We start from the raw sequence: 16,465 nt of genomic DNA, 5'->3' as shown, positions 1-16,465 counted from the left end.
ACTTTTTTTCCCCTACGTGTGTGTATGCTAAGTTGCTTCAGTCATGTCTGACTCTTTGCAACCTTATGGACTGTAGTCTGCCAGGCTCCTCTGTCCACGGGATTCTCCAGGCAAGAATACTGGACTGAGTTGCCATTTCCTTCTCCAGGGGATTTTCCCGACCCAGGGTTGAACCCAGGTCTCCAGCATTGCAGGCAGATTCTTTACCATGTGAGCTACCAGGGAAGCTCTTTTTTTTCCCCTGTAGATACTGTTTATTCTCCTAAAACTTCATAGATTTACAATTTGGAAGTTGTGTTGTTGTTGTTGTTTTGGTGATTATTACCACAACTTTCTCTAGGAGATGTTATTTTTTGCTTTCAGTTTCATCTAAATTAATGCAGTCTTATCTTCTTCCCAGTTAGACTAATACAGCTAAGTTTTACCTTCCCAATAAAATGGCACCTCCCTCTCTAATCTTAGAGAATTTTTAAACTCAAAATCATTATTACATTGCATGTTATAGCAAAAAATAAGAGGAAATGAATATATCATGAAGTTATTTTGTTTTTAAGAAGAAATAATCAAATCGTAGGCAGTAAGAGAAAAAAAACCCAAAGATTTTTACTTTAAAAAAAAAAAGCAACAAAAAACTTTAGAAAGCTGGGAACCTATTTTTAAATATCTTATTGAAAGACCAAAATCAACATGTGTTTTTAAAAAATACTATTAATGGTCTGACTAAATGTCAAATCGTATTAGGAAGTAGGTATTATTAAATAAAAATAATAAAAAGCTGGCCCAAGAGAGAAGAACAAAGAAAATGACAAAGCATATACAAAATGAGAATCTGGATGAGCCAAGGAGGGATCTGAAGACAAGCTAAAGGGATCCCCAAACAAAATTAGTCATCAGTTTTTTAAGAAGTTCATAGCTTGAACTCTGTCTCTAGAATTATTGGGACAACATTTGAATAAATGAATTATTTGTATTATTCATTCATCCAACACATTTACTGAATATCTCTTGTACACTAGGCACAGAGTATGTGAAGGTTAAAAAAAAAACCCAAATCTCTTATTTCTGTGAGCTTCTTGTTTGGTGGATGAACTCACGATTTAGTTTGGCTGAAGGTTTCTTACCCACCCTTAGTTATTTTGAAATAAATACACTAAATATGCAAAGAATGTTCTAGCTTTACACTGTCCAGTAGTCATATGGTCTGGTGGGAAAACGTAGACAGGTAAACAATTATAAGATAGCAAAATAGGTACTGTAGTTAGGCTGTGTTAGGAGTTGCAGTGATATCGCAGAGGAGGGACCTAACCCAACCTTCAGGGTAATGGACGTCTTCCATAGAAGATGTACAGAATGGTAGGTAGGATAAGTAAGAATTACCCTCTGAAGAAGAGTAAGGATGCTCCAGGAAGAAGGAGCAGAGGTACTGTGGAAAGAGGTGGGGCAAGGAAGGGCAGGTGGTTTGGAATGGAAGAAGTTTAAGGTGCCCCTACAGAAGTGGTAAGAGATCAGTTTAGAGACCTAGGTTATAAAGAACCTTACTTGTCCTACTTTATTGGGAAGGTGATGGGGAACCAGTGAAAGGTTTCAAACTATGAAGTGTCACAAATGATATTTACATCTGATATAAATCATACTGGTGAAAGTGGATGGAGAGATAGCACACAAAAAGCAGAGAGACCAAATAGGAGTGTATTTCTGTAATCCAAGCAAGAAATGATAGCTTGAATTAAGGTAGATACAGATTCAGACTCAAGATATTGTAGAAGGTTAAAAACAACAGGATTGACTGCATCAGAGTTTTAAAGAAGTAAAGAAAAAGATATGAAGCCTCTCATCCCTAAGAATTCATTTGTGGAAAAGAACTGAGAGCTATAAACTAGTGAATTTCACTTCCATATTGGTTACATAATTAGGAGAGATGGTAAGTAAGATGAGACTGAATACTTAATCAGATTCTGGATCAGTGAACTGAATATCAGGAAATCTGAATTAGCTGTGTGATCCTGGACAAATCAATTTAAGTTTTCCTGCCCTTTAAAGTTAAGAACATGATGCCTTTAAACTGAGCCTTCAGGGACTGTTAGAGATATTTCAAAGAGAGTGTCTTTTCTAGCTGCAAGACTTTGTGATCCATCATCTGCATGCCCTGTTTACTAAGATAAGTTATTATAATGATCAAAGATGATGGTATGTGAGAAAGTGCTTTGTAAGCTATAAAGTACTATATAAATTTATGGTACTATTATAATTTTAACACTAAACTCTTTGGTTTAATGCCAAGAATTGGGGCTTATTAAACTATAGTATTTCAGATAGGAATTGAGAGAGAAGAAAACTGACAGATTATTTTCCGTGTAGAAAAATTCTGGAAGATTAAGTAGATAATAATCGAAGTATAATTGGAATTGAGCTGATTTTTGTGTCTGATATATAAAGTAAGTCTCTTTGTGTTATAGGAAGTCTGTGTGTGGGTGTGTGTGTGTGTGTGTATGTATATATGGTGATGGTAGAAACTGAGCTAACATTTATAGTCTTGGTTAGAGACCACTAGGGATTAATTGTTACTTGGAAAGAGTAGCCTGAGACTTGCCAAAAAAGCCAACAATATGCTGGATGGTCTTAAGAAAAGAACTTTTTAGATTAAAAAAAAATCTTTACTTTTAAGGTATTAGAATTTTGCTTGTTATTTTCCAGCTAAGATCTCATGTTACTAAAGAGAGGTAACCCAGTCATCTGGGCCATGGTAGGCGGTGATGGGGTTGCACCAGTATGAAACTCTTCTTTTTCTTTTTTGGCTAGGCCCGGTCTTAGTTATGGTACATGGGAAATTTGAGCTTTGTTCCAGCATGCGATTTTTAGTTGCAGCATGCAAACTCTTAGTTGTGGCATGTAGGATCTAGTTCCCTGACCAGGGATGGAACCCAGGCCCCCTGCATTGGGAGCTCAGAGTCTTAGCCACTGGACCACCAGGGAAGTCCCAAAGTTTTCTACTTTCCATTGTATGAAAAGACAGTGATGTGAGTAAATTATACTAAACAGTGAAAAGTATGGTTAGATTTGCTGAATGAATCTTAGTTTTCCAGAAATAGGGGGCCTGAGAAAGGTGAATATAGTCACCTATCTAATGGGCATAGCTACTTAGTACCTGTCAGAGAACCAGGAAGTAGGAAGGAAAATGGTGTAACTCTGAGTAACTAAAAGGTGCATATACTCAAGGCACATATAAACTCATTCACATTACTTGTGGGAGAGGATCCTGTTCAGGCTATATTTTCTCTTCCTTTAGATACTATTCTAGTACAGTTAGCTGACTTACCTGCTCAAGAAGATTATAGATGACATAATAAGAGATGAGTGAGAGAGAAGGGAGTAAGAATTTATGTTAAGACTGTAAGAGAGAAGGCAGAAAATTATAAAATATGGACACAAGAACTTAACACAGCATTCTGAGCTATTAAATGTAATAGAAAACAACTGTTAATACCATAGCAGCCCTGGGAATTTATTGTGTAGAATAAAAATTGTTCTTAATGGTTATCAATGAGGAGAATTAAGAAAAGTTTAAATAGTATTTAATATTATTTTTTAAAAAGACATGGAAAGAATTATGATGCAGTTTAAAATTTTAGGAAAAAATGCTTATTATAAAGAAAAGTTTTGATGCTTAAAGTAAAAATGATCATTAACTTTACAACATGAACAATAAAAACTTAATTTGAATTCTTCATTCTCCAAAAATGCCAAATAAATTAAGCTGTTCTAGACTTTCAGATATTAATGGTTTTTAATTGTTGATGTTGAGCTTTTCTAAACTATATTTCACATAGAAAATAAGAATTATTTTTGTTATTCCAAAACCTATATAAAAATTTTTGTGGTTTCTAAAATACTGGCTCAGATAAATTCACAAGTGGAAAATTTGCAGTACTTTCTAAGAAAACTCAGGTATTAGTGGGGAGGGCAAAGGTGGCAGACATTCATATTCTTATCAGAGAAGCATGTATGTAAAATGATAGGGCCTTTTTAATGAGCCACAAGGCTTTTGTTTTCAGAATAACTAGTATTGAGATTGTCTTCAAATAACTAAACAAAGCTGTGTTACTAGTATTAATTTTTTGTAAGTACAAAAATTTTTTGAAAGAGATTCCCTGGTGGTCCAGTGGGTAGGACTTAGTACTTTCCCTGCAGTGGCCTGGGTTTAATCACTGGAGGAAATTATGATCTCTAACTGTGCGGCTTGGCGCTTTCAAAATATTTTTTGTCTAAAGATATTAAGAAATCTGTCTCATGAAATCTAATTTTTAAGATATCCCTAGTTTTTAAAGAAGTGGGATTCCTTTATGGAAAAAAATTATTTGAAAGAAAGACATTCCTGCATCATCCTCATTTTGCTAATTTGAACATTTTACCTGTATGTTGCTTTCTTACATGGCTGCCTATTATTGCTGTTAGCTAGAAGTAGGATTTTACAGAGCATATTCCATAACAAAGCAGATGTTTTGAAATATTTCGATAGCCATGCCATCGGTATAGTTTCAAAATGCTACTATAATCATTCACCTAAGGCTAAAAGGAGTCAAAAAACGTTTCTTGATTGAAGTATATTACTACCCTTAAACTTTTGTGGGATAACCATTTAAAATTTATTGTAATTAATGATTTAGAGTAATTAAATGGCAGATTAGAAGTTTAAAATGATTGAAATATTTGTGGTAATGAGTGTGGAGAACATTCTTAGTGGTGAAATTGAAGGTTATAAATAGTCTTTATTTGAAATGATTACTTGTAAATATTATATTTTTAATGAGTAGAAATTAATTTAGTGCTTAAACCCTTGTATATTTTGCAATTTTGTTTATATATATATATATATATATATTTTTTTTTTTTTTTTTTTTTAATAGTGTTTGCCAGCTCTGAGCCGGTGCCAGGATTCCAAGGGGATACCCTGCAACTTGCATTTATTGACCTCAGACAAGTAAGATGTAATAATGTACTTTTCATTTATTGCTTTCTACCTCTAGCCTTTCTCTTTTCTTTTTTTTAATGCTACAGGAATGCTTGTTTTTGCCTCAAAACAACTTTTCTTTAGAGAAGTGCTTCTTTGATAACTAGGTATTTGGTCCTTCTCTCTGAACCTGTATCCATTCAGTGTCTCAACCTCATAGGGCATTCTTGTTGGTGAATATTTAATTTAGTTGTTATTAGCAAAGAACATGACTAAATACTAACTTTATACTTTGGTTTATTGATACTTTAAGTTCTCAATGATTTCATGGTCATATATGAAAATTTGGTAGTATAACATTAGTGTTAGGACCCAAGTTAAGTATAAATTATTATAACCTAAAAAGGAATCCCTTGATTAAAATGTTGTCAGTGTAAAGAATGCTATTTTTATAGTTTTTCTGTGTGCCTCCATAAAGAAGGATAAAACTAAATTTTGAAGGTAATTAATTGTGGTGGTGGTGGTGACATTTACATAAATCTTTTGCAATCATATAACTCTAAATATAATGACAAATATGATTTTTAAATCTCTTCTATTCATTTTACTACTCTTTAACTTCTCTACTATATTGTCATTTTCTTAATTTTCTCCATATTACCTTGTCCCATCTCCCTCATAATTTTTCTTCTTATGCTCTTCGTCTTCTTTCCCCTCCTTTTTCTTTCTTAATCCCAGGATTACGGTGTTTAATCAAGCTGAGATTGCAAGAGTGTAGAGGAGGGGTAAATCCAAGTAAGAGGGCTCAGGAGTGTTAGGATTGACAACAGGAGTGACTGCTGCCTTTGGCAAGAAGAATCAGATGAAGATAGAATTAAATATCAGTCTATTAATGCTCCCATTCTCTTTGAGGGGTGGAGATAACTGGAAATGAGGTTCCACCATTGGTATGAATAAACTCTTCCAAGTGATGTTAAAGAGCTCTGATTTCAATAAATGTTTGAACATAGAGCTGATTTTGCTCATTCCAAGCCAATGTTCAATAAGTATTTATGAACTACTAGGTACTAATTATTTGGAGAGGGGAGATGTGGTTAAAATCCACACAAAAGTAATATTAGAGATGGTTCCATCCTTATGGAGCTTAACACTCCTTTAGAGAATCACAGTCTCCACAAACTGGCTAGGAATACTTATATGACAGTGAGTCGTGTGGAAATAGCTCGTATTTCAAGTCAGGTTTAGAAGGAAATTAGAAAAGCCATTCCTGTTGCCCAATTATAATCTGTAAATTACTGAACAAATAAAATATAATCATTTATTTCTGTTTACAGTCAGCACTCGTGTATTATGCCAAACAAGGAATACTGTTATGAGTGACCTAGATCTATAGATGGTTAGCTACCTAGATCTATAGATGGTTTTAGCTTTACTAAGTTGGGGAAGATAGTAGAAAATGAATAAAGTAGATTCTGAACTTCCATTTCAGTTTACCAGAAGATATTCTTGCTATTGATGGTAGATCTATTTTCTTCACAAGTAGTTATCTTTGTTGCTGTCCTCCTGCTCCTAGTAAGATTATATGGAAAACTGAGTCCTGTGATATTTATTGTTTACCATTTTTTCAGTTTTATATAAATTTTATGCTGTTCTAGTTTATGATCTCATGTAGGATTGCAGATAGGATCACATAATTTTTAAAAAAATTTTCTTGGAGTATAGTTGACTTACAATGTTGTGTGAGTTTCAGGTGTACAGCACATTGTTTCAGTAATACACGTGCATATATTCATTCTTTTTCAGATTCTTTTCTGATATAGGTTATCACAGAATTTTGAGTAGAGTTCCCTATGCGGTACTACTATGGGGCTTCCTGGGTGGCTCAGACGGTAAACAAACCATCTGCAAAACTGGAGACCTGGGTTTGATCCCTGGTTTGGGAAGATCCCCTGGAGGAGGGTATGGCAACCCACTCCAGTATTCTTACCTGGAAAATCTCTGACAGAGGAGCCTGGCGATGGGGTTGCAAAGAGTCAGACACGATTGAGTGACTAAGCACAGCACACAGCATACTACTATACTACTATATAGTAGTGTGAGTGTGTTAATCCCAAACTCCTGATTTATCCATCTTCTCCACACTACCCCTTGGGTAACCATAATTTTGTTTTCAATCTCTGTAACTCTGTTTTTGTTTTGTAAGTAAGTTCATTTGTGTCACTTTTTAAAATTAGATTCTACATATGAGTGATTTCACATGGTATTTGTCTTTTTCTGTCTGACGTACTTAGTGTGGTAAGACCATCCATCCCTAGGTCCATCCATGTTGCTGTAGGATCACATAATTTTATAATGCTTTTGGCAAAGATTCTGTTCCTTGATTTGTCCAGACAGGTGGTTGGTTCATAGCAGATTAAAACTGATCCTAGGTACTTTCTTCCTTCAAACATTCATCATTTGGCAGCAAAAAAATTCTCTTTATAAGCATATAGCCCACTAGGGAATTATTATGAAAGCATAGTTATAAATATTAATAAACATTTCAAGTCTTTTTGGTTGATTTACTTATCAGGTATGTGCACTTAAAGGCGTTAAGTCCAGATTGACATTTCCTCATCAAGGTAATTTCTTGAAGAAATTAAGTGAATAAAAAAGTCAGTTCTAAAACACTTAGAATTCTGACATTAGAATTCTAAAACATTTAGAATTACGACAAGTACATAGAACTGTTAAAAGATTAATATAGAAATAACCAGTTAATATAAAACACAATTTTAAAGTATGGTAGTTAGTATGCAGTGAAAGTGAGTAGTGGATAGAAAATTTTGATGAGCCAGCTTTTTATGGATTAATTTTTCTAGTCTTAAAAGAGGTTTAAAATTATTTTCCCTGATTATTAATGTTAACATTTAATCATACTTTTTTCTTGTACTTATCTATTCTAAAACAAAATGCAGTTAATTCTTTAAGTACTGGACCATGGTGATATAACATGAATTTTATGATTTCAGAGGCATGATTTAATAACAACTTGATAATGATAGTTATTTTTCACCTATATTTGTTTTTCAGATTAACTTACAAATAGTTTAGTGGTAAAATTCTAAGTATGGAAATTGGCCAAAAATAAAATTAATTTTGAAAACTTTAATCTCCTATAAAGTGATATAATTTTTTTATCAGTGTCAGTGATTATTTAAATAAGGATGCCTTAAAGTTTCAGTAGTGTTATGTTGCTGCCTTCATAAAGATATTTCATAGCAGCATATTATTTTAACACTTTTATATAAAGTAGTCTATCACCAAACATAGAGAGGATGCTAACACTTTTATTTACATTTCAGTTGAATTTCTGCACTTTTCCTTCTTTTTTTCGTGGCTTGTGATCCGTTTCTGTCTTAATAGGGCAGCTGACAGTTCTTTTCAAGTGTACTTAGAAAGGCAAAAGAGCCCTTTTCATAGCACTTATAAGAGGTCATGCTTCTGTCTTTCAGTTTGAATTTGATACTGCTTCATGAATTGCTGGGTATGAAAGATTAGGAAGTAGGTCCAGTGGTCAAATTTTACCTGCCCACCCGGACTTTGCCCTGAGGTCAAACTCCTGATACTTGCTGTTCTGAATAGAGGAGTTGATGACAAGTATGAGCTGATACAAGAGGAAAGTTAGAACCATATCAAAGCTGAAGGCAAGAGAATTGGGACTCAATGAGAGACTGTAGCTAAAAGATGTATCATCAGAATTGCCTTCTTCTAAAGAAAAGGAAATAGCTGACCTGTGAGTGGAAAGACTTTATCATCCTGCCAATCACATGCTTGCTAATGGAAGCCAGTAATCTCAACAACATTTTAAGACCTACTGACCCAGTAGACAGTGTGGAGGATTAGCAGTACTGGTACTGTCTTATGTGAGTATCCTTCCTCACTCAATTTTAAATGTGCTGTTTGAACATGATTTGTCTGTGTATACTTTTTTAGTATACACAGTATACTAAAAGTAAAGCCTACCATCCTTCTACCCCCAGTTCTGAAATGAAGTCACTAAATGATGACAGACTTTGATACACTTGTGTGTATCTGTTTTCTTTTACAAAGACCATGTCTTTTGTTAAATATAATCTTTAAAATGGATTACAAAAGAATTTCAAAATATGTAAAATGAAAACCTTAAAAATTTTAAGTATTTTTATTATAAGATTTTTTTATATGATATATAGTATTCAGTAATACATTTTAAAATAACTCATTCTTAATACATAGCAAAATTTCACTAAATGTCACTGAAAAAAGAGGTGTCCCATATAACTGAATTTCCCAGGAAACTAAAGATTAGTGTTTAATCACTAAAACTTTTAAAATGTAGCCAAGTTAGTGGGAAACTTTAAAAATATCTCTCTCACCTTCATAGCTTCTTATTGAGCGTAATTCTCACAGTAGACTGAGCATTCATGGCTCACTAATAATCCTAATACCAAATCCTCTTTACTTGGTCCTATTTCACTTTGTGATAAATTAGACTGGCAAGATATTATTGCTGCATCTGACAATATCTTGATAATCCTTCAGATAATAGGGAGAGGTTGAGGTAGGTTAGATGATAATGCAGTTAGATAGGTTTGAAGCTAATAAAACAATCTCTTCCCCAGAGAATGTTGGCTAATGTATCATTATCACCCTCAATCAATATGTCCTGAAGTGTCTTTCCAGGGACACTGATTTCTCAAGATGAGAAAAGACTTCTTTAAAAAAGATTCTAAGTCAGCTAAGTTTAGGAAACACTTTATACTCAAATCCCCTCTTAAAAATTTACCACATGCATTAGAATTGTAAGGACTGAGAAATGGTTTGGTAACCCAACATTACCTAAACTCCTCACAGAATACATCCCTTGCTAATTTGGAGTTGTATTACATGAACATACTTTGGGAAATGCTGCCTTAAGTCAAGATTCTGGCAACACCTTCTTGATGTCTGTCTTTGACAGTTTGGGATGAGCATATTTTTTAAATGATGACTTGGATAAATACATAGAAGACAGAATCAAAGTGCTCTCCGTAGACTTGAGTGATAAGCCAAAGCCAATAAAGTTACATTTAGCAGGGAAAGTATTGAGTGCTCTATTTAACTTTTTTAAAATTAAATTTTTAAAAACACAGAATGTGGTAAATCTGACTTTTATTATGAAAAAGATCTGGTTGTTTTAGTTAACCTCCAAATGAACCAGCAGTATGCTGGGAATTCTTAGACTGCATTAATGAATGTGTGATATTTGGGTTAAACTACTGTGATTTGAGGCTGTTAAGACTGTGCTTTAAGTATTGCATGATTTGAGAACACATAAGAGAGAATTACAAGGGTAGTGAGAGATTGGATACCTTGTCATATGAAGAGCCTTTAAAGATGTGATACTAGGGGACTTCCAGAGGTCCAGTGGCCAAGACTCTGTGCTTCCACTGCAGGGGCCATAGGTTTGATCTCTGATTGGGGAACTAAGATCCCACATGCTGCGTGACTAAAAGAAAAAAATATCTGGGAATATATAGTCTAAACCCTTAGAGAGGTATCCTTTTGTAGTGAAAATCAAATACATGGTTCTTATTAGCCTATATTTGAGTCATTTTCTATACCATTTTCTGCTGCCTATTATAGTTCAGCTCAGTTCAATTGCTTAGTTGTGTCTGCCTCTTTGGACCCCATGAACTGCAGCACTCCAAGCTTCCCTGTCCATCACCAACTCCTGGAGCTTACTCAGACTCACGTCCATCGAGTTGATGATGCCATCCAACCATCTCATCCTCTGCCGTCCTCTTCTCCTCCTGCCTTCAGTCTTTCCCAGTATCAGGGTCTTTGCCAGTGAGTCAGCTCTTCTCATCAGGTAGCCAAATATTAGAGTTTCAGCTTTAGCATCAGTCCTTCCAATGAATATTCAGGACTGATTTCCTTTAGGATTGACTGGTTTGATCTCCTTGCAGTCCAAGGACTCTCAAGAGTCTTCTCCAACACCACAGTTCAAAAGCATCAATTCTTTGGCACTCAGCTTTCTTTATGGTCCAACTCTCACATCCATACATGACTACTGGAAAAACCATAGCTTTGACTAGACAGACCTTTGTCGGCAAAGTAATGTCTCTGCTTTTTAATATGCTGTCTAGGTTGGTCATAGCTTTTCTTCCAAGGAGCAAACATAGGTGTACTGTTGCCAATTTTTGACAAAGTGAATACATCTCTCTAACACCCAGATTGAAAAGAACAACTTGACTAGGAAGTACGTTGAAAGAGACCACCACGCCTCACTGCACTTCTCCCTCTCAAAGGATAATAACTATAGTGATTTCTAACACCACAGATAAATTTTGTCTGATTTTGAACTTTGTATACATGGAATCAGGACTTCCCCAGTAGCTCAGTTCGTTAACAATTTGCCTGCAATGCAGGTTCGATCTCTGGGTGGGGAAGATCCCTTGGAGAAGGAAGTGGCAACCCACTCCAGTATTGCCTGAAAAATCCCGTGGACAGAGGAGCCTGATGACCTACAGTCCATAGGGTCGCAAAGGGTCAGGTACAACTGAGTGTCTAAGCATATAGGCATATATATGTGGAATCATGTACTACTAACTTTTTGGTTCTGTCTTCTTTTGCTCAGTATTATGTTTGTGAAATTTATCCATACTGTTATGTGTAGCTGTGGTTCATTCATTCTCTTTGCTGTGTAGTCTGCTGCTGCTGCTGCTGCTGCAAAGTCACTTCAGTCGTGTCCAACTCTGTGTGATCCCATAGACAGCAGCCCACCAGGCTCCCCTGTCCCTGGGATTCTCCAGGCAAGAACACTGGAGTGGGTTGCCATTTCCTTCTTCAATGTGTGAAAGTGAGAAGTGAAAGTGAAGTCGCTCAGTCGTGTCCGACTCTTTAGTGACCCCATGGACCGCAGCCTACCAGGCTCCTCCATCCATGGGATTTTCCAGGCAAGAGTACTGGAGTGGGGTGCCATTGCCTTCTCTGAGTCTACCATTATATAAAAATGCAGTAGTTTATACATTGATGGGTATATGAATTGATTCCAGTTTTACTGTTATAAATTGTGCTAACATGACATGCTATTGCATGTCTTTTGATGAATGTGGACACGTTTTTGTTGAGGTATTTTACCTCGGAGTGGAATTGCTGTGTCAGGGGAATAGGTTTATAATCAGTTATAATAGATACTGTGAAGCAGTTTTCCAGAGCAGGAGTACTAGTTCATACTTCATACTTCAGCCAGCAGTGTAGAAGAGTTATTTTGCTTTGCATCCTTGCTATCACTTGATGTTAGTTGTCTTTTCCTTTTCAGGCTTTCTAGTGGGTATTAAATACTTTTACATTGTGGCTTTAATCTGCATTTCCTTGATAACTTATGAAATTGAACTCCTTTTCATTTATCTGTTGTCTATTTCAATATCCTCTTTTGTGAATAACCTTTTCAAGTTTTTGCCATTTATTTGTCAATTGGATTGTCTACTTCTTACAGATTTCTAGAAGTTCTTTGTATATTTTGACTATGAGTCCTTTCTCAAGTGTGTGTATTGCAGGTATCTCCTCCTGCTCTGTGAGTTGTCTATTAACTCTTACTGGTGGCTTTTGTTAAATAAAAGCTCATGATTTTAATGAAATCCAATTTATCATTTTTTTCCTTCATGATTAATCAGTTCTTTTCATTGTTCAATTTAAGAAGTCTTTACCTACCCCTGAAATTGTAAATTTTTTTTTAAGTTTTATTGTTTTACCATTCATATTTAGGTTTACAGTGCATATGGAATTGATTTTTGTGCATAGTATAGAGTGTAAGGTTCAAGATTCATTATGTTCCATATGTTATCCAGTTGACCCAGGACCATTTAGTGAAAAGAATTGGCTCTCATAGCATTTCAGTGTAAATTAATTATAAAACACAAGACTTTGAAACATAAATGATATGTATTTCTAATATACAAGTAACATGGGTTCTGTTGTCCCCCAGTTAACTGTATGCTTATACTTCATGATTCATGCCATACCTCATTAGCAAATTAGTTATACGACTGAGGTTTTAAAATAGCAGCCTAACTATATCCCTACCACATCAAAGGTATTTTTAAAAATAAAGCAGTTCTGGAGCAAGTGTTCATAACAATACAGGTAACATAAAAGAAAAAAGCAAAGCGATAAGCCATGAAGATAGGAATCATGCCTTTTTTGTTCACTACTGTACATCTATTGCTTAACGCTATTCCTGGCACATAGTAAACAATCAGTAAATGTTGACTAAGTGAATGAAAATTATTCAGCTATATTAAAAAATATTTTTAGTGTGTTCAGCTCAGTTCAGTCGCTCAGTCATGTCTGACTCTTTGCAACCCCATGAATCATAGCACGCCAGGCCTCCCTGCCCATCACCAACTCCTGGAGTCCACTCAGACTCATGCCCATCGAGTTGGTGATGTCATCCAGCCATCTCATCCTCTGTCATCCCCTTCTCCTCCTGCCCCCAATCCCTCCCAGCATCAGGGTCTTTTCCAATGAATCAACTCTTTGCATGAGGTGGCCAAAGTATTGGAGTTTCAGCTTCAGCATCAGTCCTTCCAGTAAACACCCAGGACTGATCTCCTTCAGGATGGACTGGTTGGATCTTCTTGCAGTCCAAGGGACTCTCAAGAGTCTTCTCCAACACCACAGTTCAAAAGCATCAATTTTTTGGCGCTCAGCTTTCTTCACAGTCCAACTCTCACATCCATACATGACTACTGGAAAAACCATAGCCTTGACTAGGCAGACCTTTGTTGGCAAAGTAATGTCTCTGCTTTTTAATATGCTGTCTAGGTTGGTCATAACTTTCCTTCCAAGGAGTAAGCGTCTTTTAATTTCATGGCTGCAGTCACCATCTGCAGTGATTTTGGAGCCCCCCAAAATAAAGTCTGACACTGTTTCCACTGTCTCCCCATCTATTTCCCATGAGGTGATGGGACCAGAATCCATGATCTTAGTTTTCTGAATGTTGAGTTTAAGCCAACTTTTTCACTCTCCTCTTTCACTTTCATCAAGAGGCTTTTTAGTTCCTCTTCACTTTCTGCCATAAGGGTGGTGTCATCTGCATATCTGAGGTTATTGATATTTCTCCCGGCAATCTTAATTCCAGCTTGTGCTTAGATATTACCAAATATTCCTAATTTGGTATTAGGAATTGGGATACTCCATATAAGTTAATGTTCCCTATAAAAAGACATACTTTAAAAGAAATAAAATTTTCTTTACTATTTCAGTTATTTTTCATGGGAATAGTTCTAAAAAATACATGACACATTTTTCTGCCTTCTCATGTAAAACTGTAAGCATTACAAACATTTCTTGATTTCTCTTGGTCATTTAGGGATACTAAAAGAAATGTTGTCATTGTTCCAAAACCAACTGTTCTTTTACGGATAAAGAAATATTTTTAGTAGGGGAATTATAGGAATTTAGACAAAGGCAGTATATGCCTTAATTGAGCAATCAACAATGACTAAATATAAACTAGAACTTAAATAAAGCAACATTTCCTAAACTTCTCTTATTTGGAACAGTGAGTCATGAAGAAAGTAGATTATAGTCAGTTAATTTTAGGAAATCCTGAATATTGTGTTCCTCTCTTGTAAATTCACAATTTCATTAGCACATTGAAGGCTTTGAGAGTCCTACAGTTAAGGTGTATCCCTCCCTCCCACCACCACCACCAGACTTGTTTAAGTACAAAATACTTAAAAAAAATCTCTTGGGACTGCCCTGGTGATCCCATGGCTAAGACTCCTCAATCCCAATGCAGAGGACTCAGGTTCGATTGCTGTTCAAGGAACTAGATCCCATAGGCCACAACTAAGGGTTTGCATGCCAAAATTGAAAGATCCTGCGTGCCGCAGCTAATACGTTGTGCAACCAAATAAATAAATGGAATATTCTTTTTAAAAAAAGAGAAAGCAGAGAGTCCAAGTATGAATCCATACAAATATAGTCTTTAAAAAAAAAATCTCCTACTGTCCTGCAAATCAGTGCTCTTTAACACAGTTTGAAAACACTGAATTACCTGGACTGCTGCAATGCGTTAATCTATGGATTTCTAGAACTATGTTCTGGTTAAAACAGAAGCCTGTGAAAGCAAATAGATAAGCCTTTTAGTAGATAGATGAAATTTAAATATTAAAACACAGATAATACAGAAATGATGAAAAATAGTAGAAAACTTTCAAAAATAATTTGTTGAACTTCCTTTTAAAAAAAAACATTGAGATGATTTTATGAAGGATGGTAATTACTAAAGGATTAATGCTGCTTAGCTTTAGTAAACCAGTCAGTCAGTCATACAGAATAACTTGTTTTTTAAGAAGAATGAAATGGTAACACAGGATTGCTTGTGAAGAATGAAGAGATTTAAGAGGGAAATTAAAATACCAGCTCATATGGAGTTCATATCCTAACAGTTGTCACATTCCTTAGTGAATCATCAAGGCTATTGTTATTGAGCCACTGTATGCATACTTGGAGAGAAATAAAGAATATATTTGCTACTTTTTTTCCTCCATTACTAATGCACTGTAAATGAGATGAGAAAATTTTGAAAGAGAGGTATTTTGATAAAATAATCAAATTCTGCCTTTTGTTTGTTGTGAAGAACATCTCCTGGGTTGCCATTTCCTTCCCCAGGGATTCTTCCCAACCTAGGGATTGAACCCACATCTCCTGTATCTCCTGTATTGGCAGGCAGATTCTTTACCACGGTGCCACCTGGGAAGCAAATACATTTGAAGTGACTTTTTTCAAGATAACTGTACCTTTCCTTAAGACAGAAAACCCTACTACCTTCCAAATTAAGAATCTTAAAGCCAAAATGTCACAAAGAAAATGGTATTACTACTTAGTGGTACTAAAAATGTGATGAAAAAACTTCTGTGAGTCCTTTAAAGGACTTTAAATGTGCTCAGTTTACACATTATGTTTGTGGGTATGTGTCCTCAGTTGTACTCTGCAACCCCATGGACTGTAGTCACGTTAACTTAACCATAAGCACCTTCAGATACAAAATAGAGGAGTGAGGGAAACAAAAGCTGCTTTATTCAGTTTGTCTCTCTCACCAATCACCAAGTCCTCCCTGGCAGCAAAGGAGGACATGCACACCTAAAAAAACTTTTACCATCCATCACTTCTTTAATCTGACTTAATTTAAAGAATATGCTTTTTAAAAGTCATTTTGTGACCCTGCATATGCATCTTTTATTAATGGTACCTAGGGAAGATTCTCTGCCTCCCAGAAGAGTCAGTGGACATTCTGAATTCTGAATATAAGCCGATTCCTTTTAGTTTTTGTTTTTTTTTTAACATTATCAATTTCTAGAACTTGACTGTCCATATCCTGAGCCAGTGTGACTTCATATACTTGGAACAGGAGTATAGTGCATGCCGTTTTTTAAAAAGGCAGCCCATAAAACCCCTCTCTCTTTCGCAGATTTGTTTTCTTACTTACATATGTCATCAACACAC

General features: G+C 35.5%; 1 protein-coding gene across 7 annotated transcripts in view; it reads left to right on the top strand.

The window, feature by feature from the left end:
- EXOC6 (exocyst complex component 6) overlaps positions 1-16,465 on the top strand; it is a 199,519-nt gene that overhangs the window by 161,430 nt on the left and 21,624 nt on the right. For 6 of the 7 annotated variants that reach the window (XM_070464108.1, XM_070464110.1, XM_070464109.1 and 3 more), the window contains one exon: positions 4,905-4,978. In XM_070464108.1, coding sequence (XP_070320209.1) covers positions 4,905-4,978 — 74 coding nt within the window. Of the gene's footprint in view, positions 1-4,904; positions 4,986-16,465 lie in introns of all 7 variants that reach the window. The other variant, XR_011486471.1, reaches the window with a different exon arrangement.

The sequence above is a fragment of the Odocoileus virginianus genome, unplaced genomic scaffold (genome assembly GCF_023699985.2).
Source record: "Odocoileus virginianus isolate 20LAN1187 ecotype Illinois unplaced genomic scaffold, Ovbor_1.2 Unplaced_Contig_15, whole genome shotgun sequence".
Lineage (NCBI taxonomy): Eukaryota > Metazoa > Chordata > Mammalia > Artiodactyla > Cervidae > Odocoileus > Odocoileus virginianus.
Note: the sequence above shows the minus strand (reverse complement) of the source record. Positions and strands in the feature narration are given on the sequence as shown.